This window comes from Phocoena phocoena, chromosome 5, assembly GCF_963924675.1.
Source record: "Phocoena phocoena chromosome 5, mPhoPho1.1, whole genome shotgun sequence".
NCBI classification, from domain to species: Eukaryota; Metazoa; Chordata; class Mammalia; order Artiodactyla; family Phocoenidae; genus Phocoena; species Phocoena phocoena.
Window position 1 is genome coordinate 96,005,808 of NC_089223.1, and position 23,647 is coordinate 96,029,454.

Consider the following 23,647-nt stretch of genomic DNA (forward strand, 5'->3'; position numbering starts at 1 on the left):
ATTACCATCACAAACACTGTTCTTCCGCACCTGTGAAAATCTACCAGCTAAGGCAGTGGCTTCCAAACTTGGATTTCCTGGACCAGACAATTTGAAAAACGTCATCTGGGGAACACCATGGAGCCACATAATTTTTTTTAACCACATGAGGACATTTTAAGTCAACTCTAACAACAATAATGACTCTGTCCCTCTTCATACGTATGTCACCTCCCTCTTCCAAAAAGAAGGATAGTCTTATAAATTGAGCAAATGAGGTAAGCACTGTGAAAGGACAAGTGTAGGACTCCACGGCATCATGAAGGAGGGATGTACAGCAAACCCAGACGTTGTTATCAAGACAGACTTCCTGGAGAAAGCAACATCCAAACTCAGACTTGAGTTTCATCGGCGGAACGGTGGTGGGAATAAGGTTCAAGCAAGAGGGAGCCCAAAGTGAGGAAAGGGAGAGAGATCATGATGCTTTCTGGGGACTTGAGTGCTCAAGAAGAATGGGGACGTGAAGACAGAATTAAATAACATAGGACCACGTGGAGGAGTTTGAATTACACATGGCGGGACTCCATGGAATGCCGTTAAACAAGGGAATGATTCCATAAGATCGTCATTTTAAAAAGGACACTTGGAAGTTGGTGCCTTGGGCTCTGAGCTTCTAGGCAGCCACTGATTCTCTGTTTCATGGAGACCATGTGGTTGTGGTTAGTGTGTTAAGCATTTGTAACTTTCCCTCTGGTTCCCCTTGTCCATAACTAATTAGCATACTGATTAAGAACCTTTCAAGAAATCCAATGTAAATCCAAATGTGAGCCCTAGAGCTTGACTGTACCGAAAGCACTGTTTGTCTAATAAATGCTCCTTTTATGTTCCGGTCTTGTGTCATCCTCCCCTCCCTTGATTTCCTCTGTGTGGGATATTAATGGTCTCAGTTGTGGTTAATGACTCCAGTAATGTTTTCTGTTTTCTGCATGCTGCCTCTGCTTGCACAAACTCTGCGACGGCTTTGACTTCCTCAGCCAGAAAACGTAGTCTTGATTCTGAAGGTAAAGTCCTCACTTGTTGCTTCATGTTGCTCTGTCTAAAGCCCGCGAGTGGTGTGACCCTTTTGCCAGAACTTTCTGTTCACTGTCATCTCCACTGTGATGACTTTTAAATTGTTTCCGTTTTGTGTCTGCCATCATCTTCCCTCTTCTCTTTCAGCTTTTGTAGTCCACGAAAGAATAGCAACCCATCTGCAAATTTAAACCTCGAGCTTCTCTTCAACACAGCCCACAAAGCACTCCGGAGATCTTGGTATATCAGGAAATGATTTAGGTTCTTGCCAGATCTTGGCCAGACTTTTGGGTTCAGTGTTACAACTTTTTTTTTTGGCTGCGCCATGCAGCTTGCAGGATCTTAGTTTCCTGACCAGGGATCAAACCCATGCCCCCTGCAGTGGAAGCGTGGAGTCCTAACCACTGGACCACCAGGAAATTCCCAGAAACAATTTCTAAAAATAGTAACAATTTAGAATATTGGCTGAGAAAGATAGCAAAGTAAGTAAGAATTTGGAGTGTCTGGAGCTGGTTTCTCAGTTGGCCAATGACGTGAGTCTTCAAGGGTGGGTTACACACCAGCAAATAACGACTTTTCATGGCCGTGGTGTCCAACTTAGCTTAAGAAGGCTGCATCAAAATTGCAATCACTTTTTTTCTTTTTAGCATTTTAACCTTAATATGGAAGTAGATAATATTCAAGTGCCATGTGCACTTGGCTTAATACTCATAAGCGTTTGCCCACGAGTTAGCTAATACTGATTGAACATGTGCTGTGTGCTGGGCACTTTGCTAGTTGTTTACACATTAACTCATTTAATTATCTGTCCCTCACAATATGCTGATTACATTAATGCTAATGTAACATTTCCTAGTTTAGAGAATTAAAAGCCGCCCTTGCTGGGATTTAAAGCAGGTTCTCCGACTCCAAGTTCACTGCTCTCTCCTAAGACATCATATTTGCTTCAGGGAACAAGGCTTGGGTTTCGTTTTCCTTTGCTCAGCTTGGCTTCAGAATGTATTGTTATCTAGCTGGTCCATTACAAACCATTACAGGTTGCAAACCGCCAACCTGTAATTTTCTGCCATTCTTTTAAAGTGTCTTGCTTAATGGAAATGTGAGTAACTGCATACATGAATTGGAATGAGAACGAGTTTTATCATCCTGTTGCATTAATTTTTATTTAGCCTGAAAGAAAGCCATCACTGATTATGAAAATAGGTTTAGGTCACTTGATTGTGTCTAGCTATTGTGCTAGTATCTAGGAACCTAGGATCTATCTGAGACTTAGCTAGTGAGGCTGGGCTCAGCAACCTGAAAGAGGCACTTAGCAAATGTCTGCTCCACGCCAGGTACTTTCCATGGCACCTCATCACTAATCATACATCATCTGCAATGTTCACAAGGTACGTATAAGGTACGTATTTTATTATATGTACCTCATACGTACCTTAAAAGGTACGTATTTTATTCCCAGTACATGGGTGGGGAAACTGAGTGGCCTGTGAGTAACATGTCTGATTTGGAAAGTCTGAGCCTTTTTTTCTAAATTTAGATATATTCCAGATTCTTTCATAACAAAATATGAATTTGTCATTAATCGATCCAATCCAAACTACTTTGAATCCTTAATAACTATTACTAGTTCTATCTTTCTGGTGAAAAACAGCCTTGGTATAGATTATTCATAATGCAAGGACTTCTGCCAAAATTTGTCGTGCGTTTAAAAACAAACAAAATACCTTTGGGGCTGAAATGACACCATTTGCAACTTGACCCTGAATTTGGCTATTTTCCCGGAAGTTGAAAGAAGGTAGTAACTGCTTGATCCCATATTCTGATAACTCAGATCTCTGCTTCCTTTGTTTCAAGAAGGATCTTCAAAATGGACACACACACATACACACACACACACACCCCTCAAGATTTAACTCATGATGGCAAATAGCTTGAAAAGCATGAAATGTGTACACTGTGGAATGTTCTACGTGTAATTTTATGTTACAGTATGTGCTGTTTCTTTTGTTTGACTTGCAGATTATCTACTATGAGATCGGGATTATTATCTGTGCTGTCCTGGGATTGCTGTTTATTATTCTGATGCCTCTGGTGGGGTTTGTCTTTAGTTTGTGTCGTTGCTGTAACAAGTGTGGTGGAGAAATGCACCAGCGACAGAAGAAAAATGGGGCCGCCCTCAAGAGCTACTTTACACTCTCCCTCTTGGTGATTTGTATATTTATAAGGCAAGTAGCATCTTGGACAACAGCTGATTGTGTTTTTAGGTTGATGAGAAATGTCTTGTGTTTTAACTGTTGAGCATGAGTTGGAAACAACAACAAAATACAAAAAACAGAAAAGAGAGCAAAAATGCTTGCCCAGCACATCACTATAAGCAGAAATTAGTGCTGTAACCAGGCTGCTCTAGTTTATGTGATAAGCCAACCCTGTGGTTTTTTTCATTTTGAAGCCATCCTGATAAATCTGGGACTGAAGAAAGCATTCACCTCCCAGGACAGCGCCTCCTTCCTCTTAAATAGCTCTCTAGAAACAGACAGCATGCAGGAAGGCAGAGCAAGTATTTCTAGTTGATTTATACGTCCGAAGGCATCTTTTGGAAGGAAAATTTTTTTTAATTGAAGTATCGTTGATTTACAGTATTATGTTAGTTTCAGGTGTACAGCACAGTGATTCAGTTATTTATATATATATATATCTATATATATATATATATATATATGTGTGTGTGTGTGTTTGTTTTCAGATTCTTTTCCCTTATAGGTTATTACAAAATACTGAGTATAGTTCCCTGTGCCATACAGATGGGTAGAGTCCCTGAATTGGGGAATTGGAGAATATTGTTGGATGGAGTTAACTTCCTAATTATATGCCCAGTTTTTTTTGTTTTTTATTTTTCTCATTTTTATTAGGAACTTAAAAAACAATCTTTATTTTATTTATTTATTTTTAAACAGCAGGTTCTTATTAGTTATCTGTTTTACACATATTAGTGTATACATGTCAATCCCAATCTCCCAATTCTAGAGTTGCTGATACGAAAGAGTCCCCAGGTGAGATGCAGTGAGAAAAGCAGTTTGTAGACCACGTGTAGAACACAACACCAGTGATTAAAAACAAAAAAGGAGGGGGATGTGAACACTTGGTTATGTTTGCATAGAGACCACGTGAAAGGATTGCCGAGACCCTGGCCAGGCGAGTTGCCTCTGAGAAGGAAATTGGTGGCTGTGAAGGGGAGGGAAGCGAACTCGCTTCTTACTGCAACCAGACTTTTTGTTTCTTTTGAATTATCTACCACACTCAAGTATTACTTACTAAATTAAGTACACCAAAAATTAAATTTAGAAAACCAAAAATTCCCCACAAAAAGCAAAAGCCAGTGCACTGCCACTGATTCCAAAGCAGTCGGTTTTTTTGAACAGATATCCTTCTGCTGAAAATAGTGAAACAATAGACCTTAACACAGACGTAGAGAATGGACTTCAGGACACAGGGAGGGGGAAGGGTAAGCTGGGACGGAGTGAGAGAGTGGCATGGACATATATACACTACCAAATGTAAAGTAGATAGCTAGTGGGAAGCAGCCGCATAGCACAGAGAGAGCAGCTCGGGGCTTTGTGACCACCTAGAGGGGTGGGATAGGGAGGGTGGGAGGGAGGGAGATGCAAGAGGGAGGGGATATGGGGATATATGTATATGTATAGCTGATTCACTTTGTTATATAGCAGAAACGAACACACCATTGTAAAGCAATTATACTCCAATAAAGATGTTGAAAAAGAAAAAAAAATAGACCTTAACAATATACTTATAAACAGGATCCAAGTGAATGTGTTAGCTAATTTCATGCACCCTTGTTTAACCACCAGGTAGTTTTTGTGGGTGTGTTTCATCTGCAAGGCGGGGGTGTGGGTTTCTCTGTCTCTCTCTCTCTCTCCTGTTTCCCTCTGTGTCCCTGTTCTCTCTGTCCATAATTTGAATCTAACTGTTTCTTCACATTGAATTCTGAAAGGCAGCTTAGGATCAGGGCAGTGGTAATTACAGATTTCCCCTGTCTCTCTGCTTTGTGTTTGAAGGATTTTCAGGAATGTACAGACCCTACAGCTGTGGGAGTAGTGACCTCCCCCCAGCCACCAGAAGAATGTCGGTTATAGCCCAAAGACCATTCAGACCCTTGTGCATTTCCTTTAAGCCTGAAACTTACATCCTTCATTCATCCAAAGACTTGGACAGCCCTGTGTCTTCCTTTTTGTATACCCTAGACATCAAAGATGAGGCTCAGGTGACAAAGTGCCTTTTGAAAATACTTGCCCTTAGGGCTTCTTGTTAGCATGATTATTTATTTAACAAGTTAAGAATTTTCACTTGATATAAATACATATGATGTAACTTCAGGAAAATTCTTTATTGCATGTACTCATTTACCCAAATAAATGTTCACGTATGTAATAATGGGCTTTCAGTTTTTTTAATGGAACATATGTCCTGTATTGGGTTTCTATTTTAAATTGCACTTTTATTTGCATTACATACAATTATGCAATATACACTTTATAGTTCACCCTGAACTGATTGAATTATTTATGTGAGGTTTTAAATACAAAGATATATAAACATTAAAGCTACAATGTCAGAAGTAAACTTGGCTTTCATTTTATATAAAATGAATGCTAAATATATCTTTTATTCTTGAGAACTCAGACCCATCAAACACATTTAGGTAAGTTTTTTTTCTCCTGAGTATATTTTAGTTTAGAAAATTCTTTAAAAAGAAATCTGTGATTCTATCCTCCTACACAGTCAGCTAAGATATTTTCCCCACCCGAATAAAACTTATTAATTAATATAACAATTTTAAATTTCAGTACAATTAAACCAAAGTTGATCAACTATTTGAGGCTAAGTGACAAATTTAAACTAATTTGTTTCACATAATACATTGAATTTATATAAGGATTATAAATAGGTCTAAATAAGAGTAGTATTTGAGATTGTTTTGTTTACTTTGAATTCAGACTAGAAGTTTAAACTTCTTTTGAATTTTTTTTTTTAATCTGAATAGCTATTTTGATGTCATCATTTTAGAACACCTACTGGTTTGCAAGTATCTTCAACAGCATGAGTTGAGTAATTGTTTGCACGTAATCAAAACTAGCCAAGAAGATTTAAGACGAGGAGAAAACAAATTTCCATATTATGATTAGATAAAAAGGAGAAGAAACTTATGTCCACAAAATCAGAAGATTAGAATAAAATAAGCGGGGAAAGAATGTCCACAAAATTAGAAGGCGGAAAGAGAAAGAAAACGAGCTATTAGCCTCTGCTTCCATCGACCTCAGCAGAGATTGGATACTAGCAATAAATAATCTTTGTATAAGATTTTTTTAAAATTCTTTCAGAAGCCCAGAGCAATCTACTTGCCTTTCATCAGGTTCAGTTCCTTTTTGTGGCTGAATACTGTTACAATTAAAAAAGAAGCTGGTTTTTAAATTAGTCTTGATTTTTCATCCATCCCATTTTATTAAAATTTTTGAAATCTTTTCTTTTTAATTGAGAAAGGCATAGGTGTTAATGAGAAAGATCTCCTAGTATATGTGGAGTATATGTGGTCATATTCTTTTTCCGTTTGAGCTTTTCCAAAGGCAGCTGCAGAGTGTTTGAATTCCATAGACGTTGACATATGTTTACGTAAGTCTGTTTGACCATCAGCAGAAGATTACATTTCCACGTCTCACTGTGGACTGTTTAAGCAGATGTGTCTTACTCCAGAAAAAGCCAACTTTTCTCTCCTTTCCTTTGCATTTGTCATCACTGCATTTTTCAGAATTTCAAAAAGGTTATAAGCAACAACAAAAAGGAACAGCTGTGCCTTTATTTCTCCAGAATAGAGGTTATTTCTACGTTTCCCAAAAGTCAGCTTTTGCCAATTACTGTGGTGAAACAATCCCAGTCCTTTTCAGGAAGGTGGCTATTTTCAAAGTCTTTTTTTTTTTTTTTTTTTTTTTTTTGTTGTTGCAATGTGATGTCAATTCCTGGTGTGGAGGCCACAAGCTTCTAGAAAAGAAATTGAGCTAGCATGCCTTGGAAATCATGAGACTTGCTTAATGAGAGAATTAGTTATATAAAATTGAAATCGAAAAATTATCTTTAAAAAGTAAGAGATCAATTACAGACAGAGCATTTATTTGGCTCTTACTGGCTAATTTCATTGTCAGTAGAAATTGGTAGAAAAAACTGCTACAAATCCTAAATGTTTAGCCATACTCTAGAAACTTTAAGTATTCACTTTTACGTAGAGAAAATCGGTCTGTCCATATAAAATACAGAAGTTATAGTGCTAATATGTCATAAAAATAAATTCCTGTCTTCTGCTAAAAATTTCAAGAGATTTTGTTGTACTACATAAAATTTTCGGTAGCTTAAAGGCTTTTGTGTCAATGCCAGAGAACTGATAGTCATTTGACTATCATTTGATTGAAATTTTATTCCCTTTTTGTGTGAGGTGAATTTCCCTCATTGTCATATCCTAATAGTTGACTGGTGTTAAAAAAAACAAAACATTAATTTCATGTGATTTTTTTGTGTGCATGCTTAAAGGAACATTGAATAATAAGGAATGTCTAAATCAACAACAACAAAAAGAATAACTTTTAAATTCTCTATTTGTGTTTAACTAAGGGTTTTAAATTTGGGATTACAAATGGAGACCATCAATTGGTTTGTATAGTATTTAAAATTTTTTTCTTTGATTTGTTGCTAATATTTAAAAATGGGAAAAAAATTTTGAAATGGGAGATTTTACATATGAATCCAGATTCCCAGATTTTTGTGAATAATTGGAAGATCTGGTCTTCTTCCATCATGGTAGCACTTACTGGAACCACAGGGCATCTGCCCGACCCCCATCTTTATCTCCAGCTCCCACAGGTCCATACCAGGCACTTTGCCCTTCATGCTTTCTGCCTGCCTGTGTAGGCATTTGAATTTGCTGTCTTTAATTTAAATATAAAATTTACAATGAGTTATGAGTGTGAAAATCAGCTTTGAAAGTTGCTAAATTCTATCCCAGAATTCTGTTTAGTACAGTTTTTAAAAAATGATTAATGCTTTCATTTTAATTAGATCTATAACTGAGTAACAGAAATGTGTCCTTTTAAATACAGTGTATTGAAATTCAGCATTGTATCGCAATGCTGTGTTTACTGATTGATGATTTTTGGAGTAACAGCATTTATTCAATAAAGGAACAAAGATAGTTTCTGACTTGGACATTCTGAACACATGGCTAATCTTCTAAATGGATCAGATGAAACAAGCCCAGTCCTTAAATCTGCCTTCACTGATCACCCACCATGGACACGAGACCCTGCATTACCCAAGGTTTACAAAGAAGCAGTTTCCACCTCTTTTTAGGGAAGTTAAACATAGGTGGAAATAAAGGCAAAATAGAGTGTGAAGTAAGAAAAACCCATCAGAACTTCAGGGCGAGACCTCTGGGAGTTCAAGGCAAGACGTCCTTCTCCTATCCAGGGGGTTCAGGGAAAGCCACATGGACTTGGACTTGCTGTTTGTTTCCCAAGTTCACTTTGACTTATATGACAAAAATGGGTCTGGAGCATGACGAACGACAAATAATTTGGACATGATGGGGAGAGAGCAAGGGCCCCCAGTGTGAAATCCTCTGGTGGGCAGGTATATTCAGGTGGTGATCCTGGCTTGTCATGGTGTAGAATGGTTGAAAATTGGCGTGGTACATAAAGGCCCAGGTACATTACTATGACTCAGCTTTTTTTCCCCTTCTGTTGACACTATTTTATATATAGTAGTGTGTATATGTAAATCCCAGCCTTCTCATTTATCCCCCTCCCCCCTTCCCCTCTGGTAACCACACGAGCAATGCTCTTTGGAATGACTCATGACAGAAATGGGGCAAATGACTCCCCAAATTACCCAAGACTGAGAGGTTTCCTGGGAATGTGGGACTTTTCGTGCAAAAGTGGACAGTTGGCCATCATACCTGTAAATGTATGAATGCATCATGCTTAAGATGTTGCTTTTGGTGAAGAAGCAGAAGTATTCATATTCTCCATCAGAATTTTCCCCCAAAAGTTTGCGTATTATTTGCAAAATTTTCTTCTAGAAACATAGTTACACCTTCCATTGGATGGTTACAAACTAACAATTTATTACAAACTAAAAATTTTGTTAACTTCTGGAGGTAACTTCTGTAGGGTGTGTTATGAGTTTATATAATTTCTTGCTGCCATCTAGTGGCTAAATCCAACAAGGCCTTGGTGATTAGCCATCTTAAATGTAACATTTTAATGTTTAAAGGCCTTGACACAAAAACAAACCAGTTGGTCAAATTAATTTGTCAGGGGATTGTTAGTAATTAGTAGACATTAAGAGCTCTTAAAATGATTAAACGTAGACATTTCAGATGGCTCGAAAAATATGGTTGGTTGTTGTTTTCATGTAGTGTAGCTTTTCATGTAAGATGCCTCTCGTGGTGTTTTTATTTATTTATTTTTGGCTGCTTTGGGTCTTCGTTGCTGCACACAGGCTTTCTCTAGTTGTGGCGAGCGGGGGCTACTCTTCGTTGCAGGTGTGCAGGCTTCTCATTGCAGTGGCTTCTCTTGTTGTGGAGCACGGGCTCTAGGAGCGTGGACTTAAGTAGTTGTGGCTCACGGGCCCTAGAGCGCAGGCTCAGTAGCTCTGGCCCATGGGCTTAGTTGCTCCACAGCATGTGGGATCTTCCCGGACCAGGGCTCGAACCTGTGTCCCCTGCATTGGCAGGTGGATTCTTAACCACTGTGCCACCAGGGAAGCCCTCATGTAGTGTTTTTGAAACTCTTTATTGAAGTGCATTTTATATGGAGAAAAGTGTTCCTATCATAAGCACATATGTGCGAATTTCTATGAAGTGAACACACTAACTACACCATTACCCACCCCTCCCCAGAATATAACCACTGACTTTTAGCACCATCATTTTGTTTGATTTTGTACTTCACATAAAGTGGAAGGAGACGGTGTATACTCTATGGCTTGCAGCTTATATAGTATTTTAATGCTAAAGTAATTCACATTTCCTTTCAACCCGGACAATGCAGTAGCTAACAAAGACAATTAGATTAACCAAAAACATTAGAAAGCCCAAACCATTCTTATCATTTTAGTATTTTTCCTGACAGTCTTCTTGAGGGGAGCAGAAGTATGCACGTAGTGTGTGTGTGTGTGTGTGTGTGTGTGTGTGTGTGTGTGTGCACGCCCTGCATGGAGAGTGTATACCTACATTCGCATCTGTACAGAAGTGGGACTGTATTCCACACCCTGTCTTATAACCTTTGTAACTTCTATTTCCTGAACATTGTTCCATTTATAAGACTCATATTTAACTGAGCAACGTGTCTTGAATGGATATGTGTCTTCCCTGAGAGGACTGAGTCTTGTTCTGTGGCCCACATTTGGTGGTGCGTGGATTTTGCGATGGAGGCAGGAAGCCTGTAGCAGTGGAGGGGCTGGGCTTGCGGAGCAGGGGTTCTCTGCACAGGAAGACCTTCCACCTTCTCCCGGCTGTGGGCTGCTCTGCACCTGGCCACGGCCATGGCTCCCACAGTAAATGCTCTCCTTTCCTTTTCCTGCAGCATTGGTATCATCTATGGTTTTGTGGCAAACCAACACATAAGGACTCACATTGAAAAGACTCGGAAATTGTCAGAAAGTAATTTCAACGACTTGAGAACCCTCCTGAATGCAACTCCAGGGGTAAGGACCACAATCTATATCCCATGATGCTTTGTGTTTGAGGCCTTTGGGAGTTCCTGTATATATTTGGAATCTTATTTGGACCTTCTGGAAACCCTATAATCATTGTAGACAGGTGTTTTCTTTTAATTTTAAAGATAAAGGAATAAAGGCCTAGCAAGTGATTTTCAAAAGAGTACAAAGCATAATTTCATATTTGGTGCTTTTATTTTATTTCATTTTACTTTACTTCTTTTATTAAGGTATACCATATAATTATATTACTTATTATAAAAGTGCTTGACCATTTTAAATGGTCTCATGACTTTTTCAATTTTATTTATTTATTTTTGGCTGTGTTGGTCTTTGTTGCTGCATGCGGGCTTTCTCTAGTTGGACCAGGGCTCGAACCTGTGTCCCCTGAATTGGCAGGCGGATTCTTAACCACTGCACCACCGGGGAAGCCCTCTGCTGAGAGGTTTTTAAAAAAGATGTTCTGAATAGGCAAAGCATCAATGTGCTTCTGGGATACAGAAAAAAGGTACCCTCAGGTCACCCTGTCCCCAGAGACAACTTCTGTGCATGTGTGTGTGTGTCTCTCCTTCCCAAGGAATTTTACACATCTATACAGATATTAGCAAATAAGTGTTTATCAAACAGAAAGGTTTCATTACCAGAGTAACTTCAAGCAAACGATGGGGAGTTAACGATATTGTGAAAAAGAAAGGACAGTGGCACCAAAGATTTTTCTTTTTAAAAAAAGTCACGGGCTTCCCTGGTGGCACAGTGGGTAAGAATCTTCCTGCCAATGCAGGGGACACGGGTTCGAGCCCTGGTCTGGGAAGATCCTACATGCCGCAGAGCAACTAAGCCCATGTGCCACAACTTATGAGCCTGCCCTCTAGAGCCCATGAGTCACAGCACTGAAGCCCGCAGGCCTAGAGCCCATGCTCTGCAACAAGAGAAGCCTCCGCAATGAGAAGCCCACGCACCGCAACAAAGAGTAGCCCTCGCTCGCTGCAGCTAGAGAAAGCCCGCGTGCAGCAACGAAGACCCAACGCAGCCAAAAATTAAATAAATAAATAAATAAATAAAAACCTCTCAGCAGAAACCGTCAAACATACGATGCTGAGCCAACAAGCAGATAGAAGGATGCTGTCCTATTAGATTCACTAATAAGAGCCTGCCAGAATCCATGGGCTTCCTTACACAGGGATGTGTTCTTACAGGTTTAATATATTCTAAAAAAATGCGAACACATTAAATATGGTACTGGTTTTTTAATATGTGGTTGGAACTAAAAATGCAAGGAGTGCAGGAATTTTTAATATTGAGATTATAGAAGCTAACTTTATTCAGCTTTATAGCCTGTGCAGAGAGGGAAATGCTTCATTTCCCCAGTTTGTGAGTAAAAATTCATAATATTTTTTACCTATCATTCTAAAGATGCCAAAGTAAAATCTCTTTCCTAAAAAGTTGGCAAAGTTAAACACATAGCAATCATGGCTGGTGAACTTTGGGATTGCTTTCATAATCTTGGAAAGAGACTAAAGTGTTCTGGCTTTGGGGGAAACTTATGTAGTTCAAAATATATGAAAGAGCTCTAACAAATCTATAAAAAATTGGGCAGAGAATGTCAATAATTGATTTACGAGGAAATGTAACTGGTCCCAAACATCATAAAAATTTTTTAATACATCTTTATTGGAGTATAATTGCTTCACAATGCTGTGTTAGTTTCTGTTGTACAACAAAGTGAATCAGCCATATGCATACGTATATCCCCATATCCCCTCCCTCTTGAGCCTCCCTCCCACCCTCCCTATTCCACCCCTCTACGTCGTTGCAAAGCACCAAGCTGACCTCCCTGTGCTATGCAGCTGCTTCCCACCAGGTAACAATTTTACATTCCGTAGTGCATATATGTCAATACTACTCTCACTTCGCCCCAGCTTCTCCCTCCCCACTGTGTCCCCAAGTCCATTCGCTATGTCTACGTCTTTATTCCTGCTCTGCCACTAGGTTCATCAGTATCATTTTTTTTTCTTTTCTTAGATTCCATATATATATGTGTTAGCATACGGTATTTGTTTTTCTCTTTCTGACTTACTTCACTCTGTATGACAGACTCTAGGTCCATCCACCTCACTACAAATAACTCAATTTCATTTCTTTTTATGACTGAGTAATATTCCATTGTATATATGTGCCACATCTTCTTTATCCATTCATCTGTCAATGGACACTTAGGTTGCTTCCATGTCCTGGCTATTGTAAATAGAGCTGCAATGAACATTGTGGTACATGACTCTTTTTGAATTATGGTTTTCTCAGGGTATATGCCCAGTAGTGGGATTGCTGGGTCATATGGTAGTTCTATTTTTAGTTTTTTAAGGAACCTCCATACTGCTCTCCATAGTGACTGTATCAATTTACATTCCCACCAACAGCACAGGACGGTTCCCTTTTCTGCACACCCTCTCCAGCGTTTATTGTTTGTAGACTTTTTGATGATGGCCATTGTGACCGGTGTGAGGTGATACCTCATTGTGGTTCTGATTTGCATTTCTCTAATGATTAGTGGTGATGAGCATCTTTTCATGTGTCTCTTGGCCATCTGTATGTCTTCTTTGGTGAAATGTCTACATAGGTCTTCTGCCCATTTTTTAATAGGGTTGTTTGTTTTTTTGATATTGAGCTCCATGAGCTGTTTGTATATTTTGGAGATTAATCCTTTGTCCGTTGTTTCATTTGCAAGTTAACCTTACTCTAGTAATTGGAGAAATGAACAATTAAATAATAATGCACATTTTCACTAAGAAATGGGCAATAGTTATTTTATTTAGAAGTGGTAACATCCAGGGTTGCAGAGGGTGTGGGGAAGCAGACCCACAAAGACATGGTAGGCAGAAGGGTGAGTGGCCCCAGCAGAGGTCAGTAATAGCTGCTAAGTAAAATGATTCTAGGGTGGTAGATTTCACACGACCTCAAATTCTCTGCAGTTCCTCCTTTCAAGAGGTGGATCTGTTTTCCATCCCCTCAAATCTTGGATGTGTCTGTGACCCGCTTTGACCAAACGAATGAAGTAGACGTGACCTTGTGCTAGTTTTGACCTTAGGCTTCCAAAGGCCTTGCAGTGTCTACTCTTGTCCTCTTGCTAGCGGGACCACTACGTGAAAACACCCAGCCTGGCCGCTTGGGAGGAGAGACCACATAGAGAGAGGAATCCATTTGTCCCCAGCCAAGCCAGCGCCAACCAGGAGATCGGCATAGCCAATCCACAGAATCATGAGAAATAAGAAATCATATTTCTTAAGCCAGTAAGAAGTCTGAGCATCCCAAAAATAGAAATATCTCTAAGAACCTGCTTTCTTTAAAAAAAAAACTCTGATTCAGGATAATTTTTATATGTTAAATCTCTTTTTATTGTGGCTTGGGAAACCTCCAGAAGAAGTTTCAAGTAATTTTTTTTTTTTTTTAGCAAATTGACTATGTACTGGACCAGTATACCACCACGAAGGCAAGGGCATTCTCAGATCTGGACAGTGAGTAAAATTTAACGTTGCCTCAGATGTGTTTGTTTTGGCTAGAAGATGCTATGGCCATCTCCCATAAAACATGGACTAAGAAATGTAGTATGCTGTTTCTGCAATTTCTGCGTGAGCAAAGGGGGAGAACAGAACAGTAATTCCCTAGCATTATTGACAACGTGTAGTTTGTTACTCAGCCATTAAAGCCTAGCATTTATTATACAAATGCTTCTGCTTTCCTGCAGTCACGGGCACCTGTTCTTCACTCCCCATGCGAGAGAAGAATTGGGTCTCTGTCCGATCTGCTGTTAAAGACAGATATGGGCCCCCCGGAGAAGCCAGTGGCTTCAGGAATTAGAGGGGTGGGCGGGGCTGGTCCCCATGTGCTCAGTGGTTAGCAACCAGGGGCTGTTTTGCCCTCAAGGCGACATCTGGCAACATCTGGAGGCATTTTCAGTGTCCCGGTTGGGTCCCATCCATTGGCAGAGGCCAGGGATGTGGCTAAAAACCCTGCAAAGCACAGGGCAGGTCCCATAGGAAAGATGGACCCGACCCGCAATGTCGATAGAGCCCGGGTTCAGAAACCCTGGTCCAGCTGGAGAGGTTAGGGACACCTGCAGCCGTGAATCAAGGTGATAAGGTGAACCTATTCCTAGTACAAAGAAACACCGAGTCTGCGGTGATTAAGTTTTCACGGGGGACGCAGCTGGTGTGAGGGCTTGGAAGTGTGCCAAGAAATCTCCACACGAGAGTCCACAGCCAAACGGGGTCTGGAGTGAAAAGTGGGATTTCGCGTCGGGAGAGACTAAACCAGGCAACGAAATCGGCATTGGGAAGAGACTGAGAGGTAAGAGGAGAATAAAGAAAGAGACCCCACCCTCACTGTCCCTTATGCTTCTTGGAATTTAGATATTAAGTTGTTGCTGGGAGGCGGAATTTTCGGACAGCTCAAACCTAGAGTGGTCCCTGTGCTGGATGACATCAAGGCCATGGCAGAAGGTAAGCACTGTGGCAGCAGGACCAAGACAGCCTCCACCCGGAAGGCTCGGCCTCCCAGGCTCCCGAGCCCTTTTCTCGTTTTCCCTGAGGGTCAGCTAGGGCAGAGCCACAGTCCGTCCTTCCTTCCTCCCTCCCTCCCTTTCTCCCTTCCCTCCTTCCTTTTTCCCTTCTCTCCTCCCTCCCTCCCTCTCTCCCTCCCTTTCTTTCCTTCCTTCCTTGCACACCTGGCCCCTGCCTATCTTTCCAGCCTCTTCCACCAGCACCCCACTTTCCATTCTAGCCGTGAATCTCGGTGTTCATTCTGATGTAAGTCCCCAAAGGTGTCATTCTTCCCCAGACCCTGTAGTGCACAGGCTTCCTCTGCCTGAAATGCCACAGAACCTTCTTCATCTAACGTACCTATTAGAAAACTGTGTTCCTAGAATGTGTATTTTTTAGCTTTGACAAAGACTGAAGTTTAAAACAGCAAGGCTTGTCTTTAGAATGAGTCTTACCCCTATGGTTGAATCATAGTCAATCACAGCAGAGGTTCAGTGGTACCTGAATAAAGGAAAATAGATGGAAGAAAAAAGAAAACAAACAAAAACATAAGTTTTCTTGCTTTTGTCTTTACTGGGATATTGTTAGTGTACAACAGTTGTCCGAAGTTCACAACAAATACACTTAAACTCAATTGAAATAAATCTTCAGCCAGTGGTTAATTTTGTTTCTATCCATTAGCCGTATTTTGGACGGAAGGAGGTGGGTTGGGGAGGGGTCCTTCCTTCCTTCCTTCCCCTCATGGTGAGGAAATGAGGCCTCCTGCCACCCATGTTATTGACCGAGGAAGCTGATGGTCCAGCCCCAGTCAGTCCTCAGACGAACGCAGGCCCTGCTGCCAGCTTCACTGCAACCTCAGGAGAGATCCTGAGCTCAGCCACGCAGCTAAGCCAATCCCAGATTTCTGACCCTCACATACTGTGTGAGATAATAAACCTTTGTAGTTTTAAGCTGCTGACTTTTGGAATAGTATCTCCTGCAGCAATAGATAACTAATACGGTGCTCAATCCGCAGTGACGGCTATTTTCCTAAACCATCGATTTTCTATCCAGCCTTCAACACACGGAGAAGGAGAACTAAAAGCTTCTGATTTCCTAGTCAATATACAGTGCTATTTGTGACTCATCAGAATATAATACTCCTTGATTTTAAGGCAGTATATATTGAATAGACCTTTGGATTAATTAATGTCTTTTTTGGGGAAAAGAGGAAAGTACCACATTAAATGCAAAATTGATTGCGTGCTCATTTCACTAAAGTTAAAATGTAAAAAAGAAAGCAGAAGGAGGCAGTGAATCAGGGAAATACGGTAATCTTTAAAAACTGAAAGATGGCCCACTATGGAAACAAAAAATAATGAGTGAGAGAAAAAATGCACAAAAATGGTAACACAATGGACTAATAAGGGGCATTGTTTTAGATAAAGAGCTCAGTGTCCAAGGAGTGTAACTTCTTATTCCTGTTAATTAGTACATTTTCTTACAACTGTTACATTTCTTTCCTCCAATAACCCCATTTACGATACGAAATGAACTCTTTGTCATCATGGCCGACAGATGGCCCCCAAACCGTGTGTTATTGTCCTTTATTGAAAATTAAATGGCAGTAGTCATAAGATGACACCCTACATAAGTAGGGTGTCAGGTTGAAACATCAAAATACTAAAAAAGTGAATTTGCAATGGAGCACCATGTGCTTGTTTATTAAGCCCGTTAACTAACAGTATATAGTGGACGTTCTGATAACTACCGTCGTTTCAAAGTAGTGATGAGCAGACACAATACTGCTGATATCAGCAAACACTGAATATTAAATGAAAATATTTCTGATTTCTTCAGTGACAGAGGCACTGACAGAGATTCACTGTCTATTTGCATAAGAGAATCAAAGGCTAAAGTGTAACTGGAGGGGCTGGTGGAAATGAAGATGTGGGTTTGGTTTGGTTTGGGTTTTTTCCTTCCAAGTTCACAAATCCCTTTGAGTCTGTGCACAGACCCCAGTTTAAGAACCGCTGATTTCACCTCAAATAGTTCAGGTTTGTCCAGGTAACTGATTATATCAGAAACAAGGAGCTCCAGGTTGTCCTAGAGTTGAATGAACAGTCTTCAGTGATTACTTTGTCACTTGCTGTTTGAGCATTTCTGCCACAGGAATGAAGATGAAGCCCAGACTTTTTCCCCAGAGAAGTTTCCTTCCATAGCTGCCCACCTTCTCTCCCCCTCACCCCCCACTTCGCCCAGCCCTGTGTCTTAGCAGGAAATATCACTTAATTGGCCAGAACAAAACTAGGAGGAGAGGTGGACACCTTGGTGGCTCCTCATTGCTTCACCTTGAGACTTAATCACTCATGTCTAATAGCCACGCAAAACCTTCCCTCTCCACTGCCCTTGGCGTTCCTCTTGCTAATGATCCTCTGGGTCCCCTCATTATAACTTCAAGTGTTTACACTTCACTGATGGATTAATCATCATTTGGGCTGACCCTCTGACCTTTTACAATCAAATCTCTCCTGTCATCTCTCTTACTCTCTTATAAACATCTTTCGAGTAATCATGTTTCATTTACCTGATTCATACAGACAAATCTCTATGTGGTTTTCAACTAAGTGGACTGTTGTCTCATGCAACTGAAACTAGCTTCAGGTGAGGCTTGATCTAGTGGTGAGATTCTTTCCATCTAGCTGTTCTCTACAGTGTCTGCATCGTTCTAATGCAGACTCCCCTTGCAGTGCTACACAGGGGAGATGGGTTGCCTGGGGGCAGTCAAGGCCCACTCCTTAAGCTGAGGGTGGGACCCATGTTACCCAAACTCTGTTGCACCATAGGGCAGGGGTGACATGGCTTCTGAGATGCCAGCCAACCAAGTCCAACAAAGCAAGTGATTGTAGAATTGATCAGCCATGAAGTAAAATTTAGAAAGCTATTGAGTGTTGAGGCCCTGCCCTGTGGCAATGCTATATAGCAGGTACTTTTCCTGCGCCACGTCAGTCAGTGCTCACAGCAGCTCTGTGGGGTGAGTATGGTTACCTCCATTTTACCAACTCAAGAGAGTGAGGCTCAGAGTTCATGTGACTTGTCCCAGATGAGGTAGCTGGGAAGTGGCGGAGTTGGGATCCAGACCCTGGTCTGATTATAAGGCTTGTGCTGCCTGGACCGTTCCAGATGGTATTTGGGTACATTTGGGAGTGTTAAGGTGTAGGGTGCTTCTGGGCCATCCACAGCAAACACAGCACAGTGTAACTTTGAAAGAACAGGTGGGAATCTGGAGTTCAAGAGCTGGTGTGACCACAAGATGATGCCAGGCATCTCTGCACCCCAGATCCCTCTCAAGTCAGTGCATTGGAGCAGTGGTTGGCCAAGATCCCTTCCAGCTCCCAAATTATGTGAAGACAAATGCCGTGCAAAATGGTGCAGCGTGGTTGGCATGTACCTTTACTTTTTGCCTCATTGTTTGCCCAGTTTTTAATGTTTGCATTACAATTCTAGCTGGATTAAAGTCGATTAAAACATTTTTTTTTCTTTTCAGGGCTTCCTGTATTATTGAAGTGTTTTTATATATATATATATATATATATATATATATATATATATATATATATATATATATATATGGTTTTTTTTTTTAAGACAGCCTGAATAAGTTAAACTTTAGCCTCTGATGTTGCCAGAGCTTCTTAAAATGTACTCAATAAACTGCTTTGGCAAGCTTTTTGCTAAAAATCCTTTGCAACCTTATGTGTCTGGTGGCCTTTGGAGAAAGCAGAAATATGCAAATGGATTTGTGCAAATCATGTTTGAGCTGCAGGCTAGGACCTATAAAGGAAATGTTCTATGAACTAGTAAAATGTTAATTAGCTAAAATTGAGAATCTAAAATATCTTTCCACTGACTCAAGATACATAATATATGTGATCTTGGTAGGCTTGGAATGACCCCCAGAGTTATAACCCAGTAGACATTTAAAAAAAATGCTTTGAAGCCTTTGGAAAATAAAAAAATTTATTACTTCTGAGTCCTTCTTGGGACATGACAGCATAGCACCCATAACCTAGAATGTCTGTACACAGTGCCTAAATGGACACATGTTTTCTGGGCCATCAACTCGTTTTATCATCCATCATTCTTTGTTGTAGCTGTTGTTTGTTTGTTTCTTGCCTTAAAATAACTCATCTTGAAGTCAAAGTGGAAAAGGCAATGAGAGGTAAACCACAGAACATTAAAATGTGAGGTGTGTGATGTGAGTTATATTTTGCAATGCTCTTTTGCGTTCTGTTGTGTTTCTAGTTGCAGCTGTGTTCTTTGATTCTTGTTTCCCTGTGGCAGATATTTATTGAGCCTCTAATATGAGCTGGGTACTAGCTCCATGCTTTGCTGATAATCCTGGGAGGTAGGTGGAAAAGATGAGAAACTGAGGTCCAGAGTGACTCTTTGATAAAATCTTTGTTATTATTATTATAATTATTATTATCTCAAATACTGTTCAGATAGTAGCTCTTCTGCTGCCTTGCTATAGCACCTTTGGCAAACTCTTTCACCTCTCAGGACCTCAGTTTACTCATCTGTAAATTAGGAGGCTGGTTGGGTCATCTCCTGGTTACTAGGGGGATCTGTGATTCTAGGCTGTGCCTTAGGTTTGCTCTTAGGAGATGGCTCCCCAACCTAGTTTTGATGATTTACTCTGAGACCTGGGGAGGCTTCCAGGATTGGACTGTATGACCCTTCATCCCCAATTCTATCACCTTATCTGAATAGAAAATCTTGGAGTCTGCTTCAAACAATCTTTTCTCTTGAATTTTGGTCCGGTCCTGGAAGGTAGTAGAAGAACTGGGGTGAGCCCTCATGATACTTTCAGCAAGAGACTACGACAGGAAAGCATTGAAGTGTGTGTGTGTGTGTGTGACTTTAGAACCAAGTTTTATGTGGTTGCCAGGGAAAATTGGGAAACCAGTTTTTAAGGGCATTTACACTTTCCTAGCAACATGCAATTGTGGCCCGATGCCCTGACATCTGTTCTGTGAGCCCGGAAGACTTATTTGCTTAGAAGAAAATCAGTGCCCTCTAATTTAAGTTTCACGTCTTTTACTGCTGCGATTTTAAGTCGCTGTAGAAAAGAGTTGTATTTTTCTACCTCCCAAGTCATGAATATGGATTTCTATACCCCAGAGAAATCAAGATAGCAAACAATTTTTAGGGATCACTTAGTATAAGGATGCGGGACTAGGCTGCGGGACTTCCACAATAAAACAGGTGGACTCACTGCTATTGAGGAATTTCAATTTGACCATTCTAATCCCCACATTTTGTGATGAACATGGTGGTGGTTTCACCATTTTTCAGATGAAAACATTGCCAAAGAATGTTCAGGAATCGACTTCCGGTTACACAGCAAGTAGCAAAGTTGGGATCTGTACCTAGACTCGCCTGAATCCAAATCCGTGATCTTAACCATCGCTGTGTCTACTTCCAGCTCTTTGAATATCCATCACCAAAATCCTTCTGGGTGTGATCAGTTTTTATGTGAATTAAAACTGCTTGGGATTGAAGATGCTGGCCTGTCTGGGCTGACCTCTTCAAAGCTAGGCAAGGCTAGGGCGGTAACACCTTTTCCTGTGGCTTCTGCTCCAGTGCTAGCCAGTTAATGCTGTGCCCACGAGTCCCAGTCACATTCCTAGGTTGGTACTCACCCCTGCGTATTTGAAAGAGCCCCCAGGTAGGAAAGCTGAGTTGGTTGGAGTAGCTGGCAGAGGCAGAGAAGGCCATCAATGTCCCTGTATTCCCCTTTCAGACTGCCCCTCACAGCAGGCTCCTCTGGTTGCCTTCCAGTGTCATTTACAAGTTTATCGCAAGTTCCTTTAGGGTGCTTTTGTAGATGAGAAGGGATTTTTCCATTTGCCAGCCCAGTGGGTGCCTCTGTTCTGAAGCGGGCTGTGTTCCTACAGAAATCCAAGAGACCAGAGAAACCCTGGTCGAAGTGAACAGTATCTTAACGGACATGAGACAGTTATCTGCAAATCTTAACAACAGCCTGAGTAACGTTAAAAGGAACCTGGAGCAAGCACTCACTGACCCCATGTGCTCTGTGCATCCGGTAATGACCACTTGCAGCAACATTATGAACTCTCTAAGCCTTCTGGATGGCAGCATCGATTTTGATCAGGTGAGGAGGTAACCTGGCTTCAGGGCAGTGTCATTGGGACAGCTGGGGAGGGCTAAGCATGGGCTCACCCATCAGGTGCCCAGTGGCTGGGGGTCTCTGTCAGCCTTCCTGGTTATTTAGCCATCATGTTGGAACGGCTGTAGGAGGAGAGAAGAAATAATGGGAAATACTCCTTGAGAGTTCTCTGCCATCGATTTGATGAAATACATCAGAATGAATTGAGCTTTTTCTTTGTTCAGATTCTTCTTTTTTTAATTTTAATTTTATTTTGACAGTTTGTGCATTTTATAAGATATTGGCTATATTCCCTGTGTTGTACAATGTATCCTTGTAGCTCATTTTATCCATAATAGTTGTACCTCTTAATCCCCAGCCCTGATAGTGCCCCTCCCCGCTCCCCACTGGGAACCACTAGTTTGTTCTCTGTATCTGTGATGAATTCAGCTTTAAAAAGGAAAAAGGAAGCAAAAGCCATTTTTCTAGACCTTTAAAAATTAAAAAATATATATATTTTTTGTTTTTTTGCGGTACGCGGGCCTCTCACTCCTGTGGCCTCTCCCGTTGCGGAGCACAGGTTCGGGACGCACAGGCTCAGCGGCCATGGCTCATGGGCCCAGCCGCTCCGTGGCATGTGGGATCCTCCCGGACCGGGGCACGAACCCGTGTCCCCTGCATCGGCAGGCGGACTCTCAACCACTGTGCCACCAAGGAAGCCCTAAAATATATTTTTAAATGATAGGCCTAGTATATTAACCACAGGTGCCTAAATATAAGGTAATTTTTCACATTCCCAAAGAGAAGATTAGAAAAAAAAAAAGAATTTGGAGCAACTTGAATATATAAAGTTCTGGGATATAGATAAAATAATCATGTCTACTCATGATTTTTAATGTATCAATATAGTGATATGCACACATAGCACTTTATATAAAACAATATTTTAATATAGCTAGATTTTTCTGACTTTCACATTTCATGAATCAATTTTATTCAAACACTTAACATTCAACATCTGTGTTGAATCTACTACAATCACTTTTGTTGTCATTGAACAGTTTTTCAGAGTGTAGGACCTATACTTGGCATTTAAATTGTTTGAAATCGAGTTCTTTTGGGGGTAACTTTTTTTTTAACATCTTTATTGGAGTATAATTGCTTTACAATGGTGTGTTACTTTCTGCTGTATAACAAAATGAATCAGCTATACATAAACATATATCCCCATATCTCCTCCCTCTTGTGTCTGAGGTAACTTTTAATTTTGATGGGATTTTAAAACATGCAGAAAATCTTTAAGATTAGTGTACAAGGAAGCCCTGTTTACATCTTTTACCCAGATTCACCAGTTGTCAACACTTTGCTCCATTTGCTTAATGGTATTATTTTATACATTTATCTATGTATCTATCATCTATTTGTATTATCGTATGTATGCATACAATACTATGCATTTTGTCCTTTTCTCAATCATCTGGAGGTGAGTTGCAGACATTATGCCCTTTTACCCTTAAATATTTCAGTGCATTTCCTAACTTTACATAACCATTATGATTACCAAAATTAGGATATATGACATTGACCCAATACCACCGTCTAATCCACAGTTTATATTCAAATTTTGCCGATTTTTCTAAAATGCTCTTTAAAAAAAATTTTTTTTTTCTTTTCTCCAGTTTAAGGTCCAGTCTAGAGTACACATTGTCTTCAGTTGTCATGTGTCTTTAGTTCCTTTAATCTGGAACAGTTTCTCAGTCTTTTTTCTTTAGCGACATTGACATTTTTTAAGACTGTAGGCCATTTATTTTATAGAATGACCTTCGATTTAGGTTTGTCTGATGTTCCCTCATGATTCGATGTGAGTTATGCCTATTTATCAGGGATTTCACAAAAGTGATGTTGTGTCCTCCTTGATACGTTGTGTCAGGAGGCCCATGATATTTGTCCCAGAATTGGTAAGAGATAGAACACGTTAAATCCATGTATAACACTATAAATGAAAAACTTATTCCAGACCACTTACCAATATAACCACTATTACTTTTAAACATGTGTTTTTAAAAGGTTGTTTACAACTGTATTCAACAATATTCAGTACCTGAAATTGTGAGGTCACACACATTCAGTGTTA

General features: G+C 40.4%; 1 protein-coding gene across 1 annotated transcript in view; it reads left to right on the top strand.

Moving 5' to 3' along the window:
• PROM1 (prominin 1) overlaps positions 1 to 23,647 on the top strand; it is a 96,369-nt gene that overhangs the window by 34,404 nt on the left and 38,318 nt on the right. Inside the window, exons 3-8 of the mRNA XM_065877255.1 lie at positions 1,014 to 1,040; positions 3,070 to 3,275; positions 10,695 to 10,815; positions 14,276 to 14,339; positions 15,234 to 15,323; positions 21,302 to 21,519. Of these exons, the coding sequence (XP_065733327.1) occupies positions 1,014 to 1,040; positions 3,070 to 3,275; positions 10,695 to 10,815; positions 14,276 to 14,339; positions 15,234 to 15,323; positions 21,302 to 21,519 (726 nt within the window). The remainder of the gene's footprint in view (positions 1 to 1,013; positions 1,041 to 3,069; positions 3,276 to 10,694; positions 10,816 to 14,275; positions 14,340 to 15,233; positions 15,324 to 21,301; positions 21,520 to 23,647) is intronic.